This window comes from Xenopus tropicalis, chromosome 3, assembly GCF_000004195.4.
Source record: "Xenopus tropicalis strain Nigerian chromosome 3, UCB_Xtro_10.0, whole genome shotgun sequence".
In the NCBI taxonomy this organism is placed as follows: domain Eukaryota; kingdom Metazoa; phylum Chordata; class Amphibia; order Anura; family Pipidae; genus Xenopus; species Xenopus tropicalis.
Genome location: NC_030679.2, coordinates 149,070,826 through 149,082,667, shown reverse-complemented (window position 1 = coordinate 149,082,667; position 11,842 = coordinate 149,070,826). Strand labels below are relative to the sequence as shown.

General features: G+C 39.6%; 1 protein-coding gene and 1 pseudogene across 1 annotated transcript; both read right to left on the bottom strand.

Moving 5' to 3' along the window:
• Nucleotides 1-324: 324 nt before the first annotated feature.
• Nucleotides 325-1,253, bottom strand: LOC116409601 (annotated as a pseudogene).
• A 7,677-nt stretch (nt 1,254-8,930) lies between these two features.
• On the bottom strand, nt 8,931-9,584 carry LOC116409600 (olfactory receptor 1-like). Its single transcript, XM_031898330.1, has one exon. It carries the CDS (start codon nt 9,519-9,521, stop codon nt 8,931-8,933), a length of 591 nt encoding a protein of 196 aa, XP_031754190.1. The 5' UTR covers nt 9,522-9,584.
• Between the last annotated feature and the right edge of the window lie 2,258 nt (nt 9,585-11,842).

Below are 11,842 nucleotides of genomic sequence, written 5' to 3'. Positions count from 1 at the left end.
GACTGATGATGATTGATGATGATGATAATTCATGATGATAATGATTGGTGATGATTGATGATGATGACTGGTGATGATAGCTGATGATGGTTAAGGATGATTGATGATGATTGATGACTGATGATTGTGTTTATTGATGAAGAAGAAGTAACCATGGTACACAGGAACCTTGGGGTGACAGACACAATTAAAATTGATAGTCTCATGGAGGATAGTATGGCAGCTCTCACTGTGAAACATGAATATATGCAGATTAATTAAGCTCATTATAATTACTAATGCCACTATGTTTTATTGACAATGTTGTCAAAAGCACTCAAAATCCTATCTTTCATTTGGTAAAATATTCTTTATAATATTTTGAAGGGCATTTTTCATGTCTGCACTTTTCAAGCTGTAAATTGTTGGGTTAATAAAAGGAGTCGTTACAGTGTATAAAAGGGAAAGATGTTTGCTAATGGTCTGTGACTGGTTTCTTGTGGGAACCACATAAGTAACAATGAGAGTCCCATAAAATATGGAGACCACAGCCAAGTGGGAGCTGCAGGTGGAGAAGGCTTTTTGTTTCCCAATACTGGACACTATCTTTAGGATTTCATGGGCAATACAGATATAGGATCCAACAATGAGCAAGAAGGGAAAAAGAATAACAGGCACAGCCACAGTAAGTGCCAATATCTGTGCCAAGGAGGTGTCTGAGCAGGAAAGTTCCAGGAGAGGAAAGTAATCACAGAAGAAATGGTTGATGGTATTTTGGTTGCAGCTACAGAAATCAAAGTTGACAGTGTCAAGCTAAGGGCAAGCAGCCATGACATGACAAATAAGTTTACACAGACCCTGTGATTCATTATTGAAGAATAACGCAGGGGATTGCAGATGGCCAGATATCTGTCATAGGACATCACACTTAGAAGGAGACACTGTAAAGCTTCTGTGGCACCAAATAAATAAAATTGCTTGAAACAGCCAATAAGGGACATTTTAGCTCCTTCATTTATTACAGTTCTGAGCAGGGTGGGCACAATAACAACTGACAGCAGGAGATCAGAGAAGGAGAGTTGTCGGAGAAAGAAGAACATGGGAGACTGAAGACCTCGGCTGACTGTTACCAATGTTATGACAAGGGCATTCTCATATACGGTCAGTATGTGAATCAAAAGAATCACAATAAACACCAGGATCTTAAAATTGCTGAGATGCTGAAATCCCAAAAGGAAAATTTCAGTGACCGTTGAGTGATTATTCACTTCCATTGCCTGGGAGAGAAAAAAGTAACTTTTTATAACATTTTACTATTTACCAATCAGAACTCTAGCTAACAGTAATTCTGATAATCATTTGCTAACAATTATATACTTCTGAAACATGTCAAACTTTTATCTTCCTCATTGTAATGTTTTTATCAACATTTGAATGATTCTATTAACTGTAATGAATAAGTTGTGTTACACTTATTATGCATTATAGGAGAAGAAAAGTTACGATCACCGAGGGGTGCCAAAATGTTAGGTACCCCCCAGTGATTGTAATCTTTTACCTAATACCCGGGTAATCTGTGATCAATCCTCTTCCATTTTCTCTCTTTGTGCTGCTTGCACATGTGTAGTAGAGTGAAAAGCCGAACTTTAACAAGGAAGTCATCATTTTCCCCCAACTGCGCATGTAAAGTGATGTTTATATATATTATACATAAATGCCTCTTTTATGCACCAAGTAATAAAACATAAAAGTTAAAAAAAAAAGATTGATATCACATTAATGACAATAGTGAAACAGGAGACAGAAACCAAAAAAAGTTTAAACTGTTCTCTTGTAAAACTGCCCTGAGTGCTAAATGGAAGATCTAATAAGGCACCATTTCCATTTGTGGGATAACATCTCACAATATAAGATCAATGGCATATCCTGCTGGTAGCTACTGGTGAACATACATGCTTTGGAGAAAACATTCTGCCCCTGATAAAACATGTTGGGAGTAAAGTACCACGAAGGGAGTCAGAAACAAGGAACAAAGCAAGGATCCAGGCACAGAAACCAGAATGCACCATGGCAAGATCACAGCCAGGGGGCTTAATGACCAAGCGATGAGCAATCGCCAGTTACTGTTAGTCGGTTTGATGAATGCTAATAACTAGAAGTTTGTGAAGGTTCTCATTCATCCAGGTCATGGTATCTCTGTAGTAATGAGTCAACTCAACTGGACTTGAAAGCCATATGGCTTCCTCTATTCAGAATCTCATTCCTCTCATTTTTCTTTCTCAATTTCGAAAGCCAGTTGGATGACTGGCAAAATGTCTTCTAGAAAAACACAGAAAAAAGTCCAGTTGATTTGACTCATTACTACAGATATTTAAAATAAGATGGTCCTCCTTTTAAATATAGTAGCTAAGGATGTACTGCATTTGAAATGGAAGGGCACATTAGAAGCAGCAATATGTTGGTATCACAAGAAAGAAGAAGCATCAGACCAACCTGCTCTACATTGTAACAGCCGTTCCTGCAAGCCCAGCCCCAGGCATTCCTTCTATGAAACATCTCCCAGAGAAAAAGGATCTGGCAATAATGTACTGATGTGATTTGCTCCTATCAGAATGGCAGCGGCTACTGACCGGGAAGTGTTAAACTTGTCTCCTTTTATTCACTTACCCAGTCACTAAGTCTATGGAGAAATCTGCTGGGACCTACTGAGGTTTGGATAATAAGCTCCATAGAGTAAAGCCATGTCAGAGTCAATAAAAATAAACATTCCTATAACTTTATCATACATATAATGCTAGAATCATCAGAGACTAGAGTTTTTGTTTCAATTCTCAAATACTTGACACTTTTTTTAATTTGTATTTTAGAAATACTCAGTAAAGGCTGAAGATTCTGCCTGGAAATGTATCAACTAATATACTAATTGTAAGAGATATTCTGAGATAGATATTAGTAAAACTCAATTAGTAGTAAATCAATTATATTAGAGACCACATATAATATATTTCAACCCCCTCTCTTATTGGTCCTTATAAATATACAATATGGAGGCAGCACAACAGTATTTAAAATTCTTTATTAAACCAATAATCAACTAACTAGAGTACACAACAGTGCCTACACGTGGTATAAACATACATCATAAGGTATTTAAAGCTGGCTGTACATGGACAGATTTCTTGGTCTATCTGAGAATGATCTTATCGACTTACCAATCATTCTAGCAAATGATTCCTCTATCAATAGAAAATGATAGGTGAGGAGACTTTTGTCATATTTTTGTCATGTTGGCTGTAAGATCATTCAGTATATTAACCAATGGCTATCAAAGGGAAGAAGAAACAGGAAGCAGATGTGATGTAAACTCACTCATTACAGTGCAATTATTGGGTACAAATGATTGGTCAGACTTCATTGTGGATAACTGTTATTAGCATATTTAAATGGGAGTGTATATGGACACAATACAAAGAGCTGCTGTAGATATAATTCTTCATTTAGTAATAAAGAAGAAAAAGAGGTCAGTGTGGAGAAAACAATGGCTTCTTAGTAAGTAAGCATCTCATTCATAGTAAGTTGGTTGGGTTGAAAAAAGACATACGTCCATCACGTTCAACCATAATGCCTATATATAACCTGCCTAACTACTAGTTGATCCAGAGGAAGGCAAAAAACCCCATCTGAAGCCTCTCTAATTTGCCCCAGAGGGGAAAAAATTCCTTCCTGACTCCAAGATGGCAATCGGACCAGTCCCTGGATCAACTTGTACTGAGAGCTACATGTATGTCCCATACCCCTGTATTCCCTCACTTGCTAAGAATCCATCCAGCCCCTATATAAAGTTATATAATGTATCAGCCAGCACGACTGATTCGGGGAGGGAATTCCAGAACCTCACAGCTCTCACTGTAAAAAATCCTTTCCGAATATTTAAATGGAACCTCCCTTCTTCTAAACGGAGTGGGTGCCCTCGTGTCCGTTGGAAGGACCTACTGGTAAATAAAACATTAGAGAGGTTATTATATGATCCCCTTATATATTTATACATAGTTATCATGTCACCTCTTAAGCGCCTCTTCTCCAGTGTAAACAGACCCAACTGGGCCAGTCTTTCTTCATAACTGAGACTTTCCATACCCTTTACCAGCTTAGTTGCCCTTCTCTGGACCCTCTCTAACTCAATAATGTCCCGTTTGAGCACTGGAGACCAAAACTGAACAGCATATTCTAGATGGGGCCTTACCAGCGCTCTGTAAAGGGGAAGAATAACCCCCTCCTCCCGTGAATCTATACCCTTTTTCATACAGCTCAAAACCTTGTTTGCCCTTGCAGCTGCTGCCTGGCATTGCTTGCTACAGCCAAGTTTATTATCTACAAGGACTCCAAGCTCCTTCTCCATTATGGATTTGCCTAGTGCAGTCCCATTAAGGGTATACAGGGCTTGCATATTTTTACATCCCAGGTGCATGACCTTACATTTATCCACATTAAATCTCATCTGCCACTCATCTGCCCAGATTGCCAGTTGGTCAAGATCCTGCTGCAGGGATGTCACACCCTGGATAGAATTGACTGGTCTGCAGAGTTTTGTGTCATCTGCAAACACTGATACATTACTCATAATACCCTCCCCTAAGTCATTTATGAACAAATTAAACAAAAGTGGACCCAGTACAGAACCCTGAGGGACCCCACTGAGAACCTTATTCCAAGTAGAGAATGTGCCATTAACAACCACCCTCTGTACCCGATCCTGTAGCCAGTTTTCTATCCATGTGCAAACGACCACACTAAGACCAATAGACCTTAGCTTAGAAAGCAGTCGTTTGTGGGGAACGGTATCAAATGCTTTGGCAAAATCCAAATAGATTATATCTACTGCCCCCCCACTGTCCAGCTTCTTACTTACCTCATCATAAAAAGCAATTAAATTGGTCTGACATGACCTGTCCTTCATAAAGCCATGCTGATTACTGCTCATAATGCCATTCTCCACTACATAATTTTGAATGTGATCCCTTAACAAGCCTTCAAATAACTTGCCCACCACGGATGTCAAACTTACAGGCCTATAATTGCCAGGCTGAGATCTTACTCCCTGTATAAATATGGGAATGACATTCGCCTTCTTCCAATCCCTAGGTACCATACCTGATGAAAGAGAGTCTGAGAATATCAGAAACAAGGGCCACTGCAATTCTGCCCCTAGCTCTCTCAGTACCCGAGGGTGTATTCCATCTGGCCCAGGTGCCTTGTTTACATTTATCGTGTGTAACCCTTTAAGCACCATATCCTGTGCCAACCACTGTGTAGTTGGAGCTGAGGCCCTCTGACTCCTCTACTGTATACACAGAAGAAAAGAACTGGTTAAGCACAATGCCTTTTCTGTATTCTTAATAATGACCACTTTTCCAACATGGGCTTGCAAATAATTTACCCTACCAATATTGGTGTATAAGCACCATCTCAGCACACTGGGCCTGAGTCTGAGCTTTCACTCAGAAGCTGAGTGTGTTATCCCTGTGTGATTCACTAGTAAAACTGCCTCACAAGTTGCTGTGTTGTGCGCTCTCTGTGTAATCATCATACAGACCAACATCTGCCAACAGTGCTTTCAGGCTTAAAATTGCCTGGTTGGGACCAGTGCTGGGCCAAGGTGATCAGGCATCCTAGGCAACCCAGCCAGCCACCTCCCCACTGCCAATGTCTTTGTTCAAGTGTTTTTGTTTATGTGTACTCATTTGTTCACAAACAAGTACTGTGATAAGGGTCCAGACTAGGGTGATAAAAGTGATAGAAGAGGTACATGTCTAGGCCCCCCTATCATTCTACCCTAGGTACATGCCTCTCCTACCTACCCCTAGTTCTAGCCCTAACTGTAAAGTATTTCATTTTTTTTAACCAATTCACCTGCGGCCACGCCACCCCAAATCAGTCCTTTGAAGGGAGTGTGCCTGTGTATGCCAGGTCTCTCAACTCTTTAAATTTTGTCATAGCCCATTTGACTTTAGCTTGCCACCTTTCTCAAATGTGATTCTTTCTCCGGACTTTTACATTTGCCAAAGTTTTTCAAAATTTTCAACAAAATCACCTGCAGCCAAATTACCCCAAATCAGTCCTTTGAAAGGAGTGTGCCTGTGTATGCTAGTTCTCTTAACTTTTGGAATTTTGTCATGGCCCTTTTGGCTTTAGCTTGCCGCCTTTCTCAACTTTTTTGGACTTTTACACTTTGCACTTTTACACTTTGCCAAAGTATTTCTATATTTTAAACCAAGTCACTTGAGGCCCAAATGAGCCTGATCTTTTTTGATCTGGAAAGTTAAGCAGGTCTGGCCCTGGTTAGTACTTGGAAGGCAGACAACTGCGTACAGCAGGTCTCTTAACTCTATGAAATTTGTCATGGCCCTTTTGACTTTAGCTTACCACCTTTCTCAGCTTTGATTCTTTCTCCGGACTTTTACACTTTGCCAAAGTATTTAAAAAAATTTTCAACCAAGTTATCTGTGGTCCAAATGCATCTGATCTTAATTGATCTGGAAAGTTAAGCAGATCTGGCCCTGGTTAGTTCTTGGAAGGGAGAGCGCTGCATACAGAAGGACTCTTTGAATTTGACTCTTTGACATGGCCCTTTTGTCTTTCGCTGGCCCCCTTTCTCATTTTTGATTCTTTCTCTGGACTTTTACACTTTTACAAAATCTTTCAAAATTTTTTAACCAAGTCACCTGTGGCCCAAATGAACCTCATTTTGATTGATCTGGAAAGCTAAGAAGGGCTAGCCCTGATTAGTAATTGGAAGGGAGACTGCAACGTATAGCTGGTCTCTTAACTCTTTCAATTTTGTCATAGCTCTTTTGACTTTAGCTTGCCGCCTTTCTTACCTTTGATTCTTTCTCTGGACTTTTACACTTTTCCAAAATATTGCAAAATGTTTTAACCAAATCACCTGTGGGCCACATTAACCTTATCTTTATTGATCTGGAAAGCTAAGCAGGGCTGGCCCTGGTTAGTACTTGGAAGGGTGACCGCTGCATACAGTGGGACGCTTAACTCTTTTAGTTTTTTCATGGCCCTTTTGGCTTTAGCTTGCCGCCTTTCTCAACTTTGATTCTTTCTCCGATCTTTAACATTTACCAATGTATTTCAAATCTTTTGACCAACCAAGTCACCTGTGGCCCACATGAACCTTGTCTTGATTGATCTGGAAAGCTAAGTAGGGCTGGCCCTGGTTAGTATTTGGAAGGGAGACTGCTACGTACAGCACTACTCTTAACTCTTCGAATTTTTTCATGGCCCTTTTGACTTTAGCTTGCCTCCTTTCTCAACTTTGATTCTTTCTCCGGTCTTTTACATTTGCCAAAGTATTTCAATTTTTAGAAACCAGATCACCTGCAGCCACACCAACCCAAATATAGTCCTTTGAAGGGAGTCTGCCTGTGTATGATTAGTCTTTTAACTCCTTGAATTTTGTCATGACCCTTTTGACTTTGACCCTTGCTGCCTTTCTCAACTCTGATACTTTCTCTGGACTTTTGCACTTTGCCTAAATATTTCTAAATTTTTTAAACAAGTCACCTGTGGCCCAAATGATACTGATCTTGATTGATCTGGAAAACTAAGCAGAGCTTTCCCTGGTTAGTATTTGGAAGGGAGACCGCTGCGTACAGCAGGTCTCTTAACTCTTTGAATTTTGTCATGGCCCATTTGACTTTAGCTTGCCGCCTCTCCCATCTTTGATTCTTTCTCCAGACTTTTACACTTTGCAAAAGTATTTCAACATTTTTCAACCAACTCATCTTTGGCCCACATGAACCTGATCTTGATTGATCTGGAAAGATAAGCAGGGCTGGCCCTGGTTAACACTTGGAAGGGAGACTGCTGCGTACATCAGGTCTCTTAACGCTTTCAATTTTGTCATGGCCATTTTGGCTTTAGCTTGCTGTTTTTCTCAACTTTGATTCTTTCTCTGGACTTTTACATTTGCCAAAGTATTTCAATTTTTTTCAACCAAATCACCTGCAGCCACAACACTCCAAATCAGTCCTTTGAAGGGTGTGTGCCTGTGTATGATAGGTCTCATAACTCTTTGAATTTTGTCATGGCCCTTTTGACTTTAGCTTGCCACCTTTCTCAACTTTTATTCTTTCTCCTGACTTTTACACTGTGCCAAAGTAGTTTAAAATTGTTTTAAGCAAGTCACCTGTGGCCCACATTAACCTGATCTTCATTGCATTGATCTGGAAAGCTAAGCAGGACTAGCCCTGACTAAATACTTGGAAGGGAGACCACTGCAAATAGCAGAACTCTTAACACTTTGAATTTTGTCATGGCCCTTTTTACTTTAGTTTGCCTTTCTCAAAATTTTTTCTTTTTCGGACTTCTACTTTTGCTAAAGTATTTCAATTTTTTCAACCACATCACCTGTGGCCACACCACCCCAAATCAGTCCTTTGAAAGGAGTGTGTCTGTGAATGCTAGATTCTTTGATTCTTGCTCGGGACTTTTACACTTTGCCAAAGTATTTAAAAATTCTTCAAACAAGTCACCTTTTTTGGCCCTGGTTAGTACTTGGAGGGGAGACTGCTATACCAGATGTGAGGGAGTTTGAGGAAAAAAAAACAGAACCTTCCCACCTTTGGCCTGAAAGACCATTACATGGTCCACAGATGACAATGCCTTTTTCAGTCTAAACAGAGGCCTCTTTCGTATGGAAAAAAAAAGATCCCCTACAATTTGTCTGTGGAATATGGTGGTGCTCTATACTTTGATGATGGTTGATGACTGATGATTATGATTATTGATGAAGAAGAAGAAGAAGAAGTAACCATGGTACACAGGAACCTTGGAGTGACGGACACAATTAAAATGGATAGTCTCATAGAGTATATGCATATTAATCAAGCACATTATAATTACAAATGCCATTATGTTTTATTGACAATATACTCAAAATCCTATGTTTCATTTGGTAGAATATTCTTTATAATATTTTGAAGGGCATTTTTCATATCTGTACTTTTCAAGCTGTAAATCATTGGGTTAATAAAAGGAGTCACTACAGTGTATAAAAGGGAAAGGAGTTTACTAATGGTCTGTGACTGGTTTCTTCTGGGAATCACATAAGTAACAATGAGAGTCCCATAAAATATGGAGACCACCGCCAAGTGGGAGCTGCAGGTGGAGAAGGCTTTTTGTCTCCCAATACTGGACACTATCTTTAGGATTTCATGGGGAATACAGATATAGGATCCAATGATGAGCAAAAAGGGGAAAAGAATAACAGGGACAGATACTGTGATTGTCAATATCCGTGCCAAGGAGGTGTCTGAGCAGGAAAGTTCCAGGAGAGGAAAGTAATCACAGAAGAAATGGTTGATGGTATTTTGGTTGCAGAACTTTTGTGTAGCTGCAGAAATCACAGTAACCAGTGTCAAACTAAGGGCAAGCAGCCATGACATGGCAATTAGTTTAACACAGACTCTGTGGCTCATTAGTGAAGAATAACGCAGGGGATTGCAGATGGCCAGATATCTGTCATAGGACATCACAGTTAGAAGGATACACTGTAAAGCTTCAGTGATACCAAATAAATAAAGTTGTACAAAACAGCCAATAAGGGGTATTTTAGCTCCTTCATTCATTACAGTACTGAGCAGGGTGGGCACAATAACCACAGACTCCAGGAGATCAGAGAAGGAGAGTTGATGGAGAAAGAAGAACATGGGAGACTGAAGACCTTGACTGATTGTAACCAATGCTACGACAAGGGTATTCTCATATAAGGTCAATATGTGAAGCAAAAGAATAAATGAAAATATAAGAATCTTGAAATGACTGAGATGCTGAGATCCCAAAAGGAAAATCTCAGAGACCATTGTGTGATTGTTCACTTGCATTGCCTGGGAGAGAAAAAAGTAACTTTTTATAAAGTTTCACTATTTAACAATCAGAACTCTTAATAGCAATTATAATAATTATTTGCTAGCAATTAAATACTTCTCAAACCGTCAAACTGTTTTACTTCCTCACTGTAATTATTTTATCAACATTTGAATAATTCTATTAACTATAATGAGTTGTGTTAGTATTAGTGGGAAGAATTCCTTACACTTATTATTGGATTAAAGGAGAAGGAAAGTTTCACTCAGGGGTGCCAAAATGTTAGGTATCCCCCAGAGAAGTTACCAGAAAGAGCCCTAAGACAAAAGAACAAAAATAAGCCAATAAAGTGGCCCATAGGTCTGAATAAATAGCAGGAACATTCTAAAAATATTAAAAAGATTGATATCACATTAATGACAATAGTGAAACAGGAGACAGAAACCAAAAAAAGTTCATACTATTTTCTAGGAAAACTGCCCTGAGTGCTAAATGGCAGATCTAATTAGGCAAAGTTTCCATTTGTGGGATAAGATCTCACAATATAAGATAGACTGTTGGTAGCTACTGGTGAACATCCAAGCTTTGGAGAAAACGTTCTGATGAAATGCGTTGGGAGCAGAGTACCAGGAAGGGACTCAGGAACAAGGAACAAAGCAAGGATCCAGGCATAGGAACCAGAATGCAGGATCATAGCCAGGGGGCTTAATGTCCAATTGATGAGCAAACGCCAGAGGCAGGGTTAAAAAAGTCCTTAATTGAATGATGAGCAACACATGGAGAGAACAAGGTGGGCAGAGGAAAGGAACAGATAGAATTAATACAAAAGTACATTAAGTAAACCAATCAGAACCAGCACAAAGAGTGCCCGGTGGCTTAGTTGCTTAGTGCAACAGCAGTCCATTACACAGTCTAGGGTTCAACTTTAAACAGATCCTGAGGCTTCTATAGATTGCTCACTATAGATTACAGGCACAACAATCAGATTTTTGAAGCTCAGGGGTGGATTCTTAGCCTGCGCTTATCGTGTGGCATTAGCCTTAGCACTTTCAGACTAAATATCAAATCTAGTGCAGACTCAGGTTATAAGATCATACTGAGCCCAACCCAAACATTAGCCCATGAAGCTGCCTTGTAAGATCCCCACATTAACTTCAGAGTTAATCCAAGTGAGAGGAACTTGAGAACAGTGGGAAGTGGGGGCAGTGAGTAGGGGGAAAAAATGAGTAGGAATTAGCAGACTGGGGGGGAGAGGGAACAATGTGGGGCAGGAAGGCAGAACATGTTAGAGCTGTTTGATGTACTGTAACATTTTTCTTACTACATCCACCCAACCATGCTGTGTGTCAGTAGAACATTGCTGGAATCAGCCAATTAGAGCAGGGAAATTTATCAATGCAACATGAGTGTTTTGGCTGCAGATAAATACATAATTTAAGGTTGAGAAACTAAAAATAAATAGTTAAATATATAAATATCTTTTATAGAAAATATTAATGAAACCAATTCATCAAACACCTACGTCAGTTTGATGAATGCTAATAACAAGAAATTTGTGAAGGTTCCCATTCATCCAGGTCATGGTATATCTGTAGTAACGAGTCAACTCAACTGGACTTGAAAGCCGAACGGCTTTCTCAATTCAGAATCTCATTCTTCTCCTTTTCCTTTCTCAATTGAGAAAGCCAGTTGGATGACTGGTGAAATGTCTTCAAGAAAAACACAAGTCCAGTTGACTTGACTCATTACTACAGATATTCAAAAGTTTCCCCTTTTAATAGCTAAGGATGTGCTGAATATGGAAGGGAAGGGCTCATTAGAAGCAGCGATATGTTGGAATCACAAGAAATAAGAAGCATCAGACCAACCTGCTCTACATTGTAACAGCCGTTCCTGCAAGTCCAGCCCCAGGCATTCCTTCCTATGAAACATCTCCCAGAGAAATAGGATCTGCCAATAATGTACTGACCTGATTTGCTCCTATCAG

What these genes read in the sequence shown, in the direction of transcription:
- LOC116409600 (XM_031898330.1), bottom strand. Translation starts at nt 9,521, where the DNA reads ATGTCCTATGACAGATATCTGGCCATCTGCAATCCCCTGCGTTATTCT.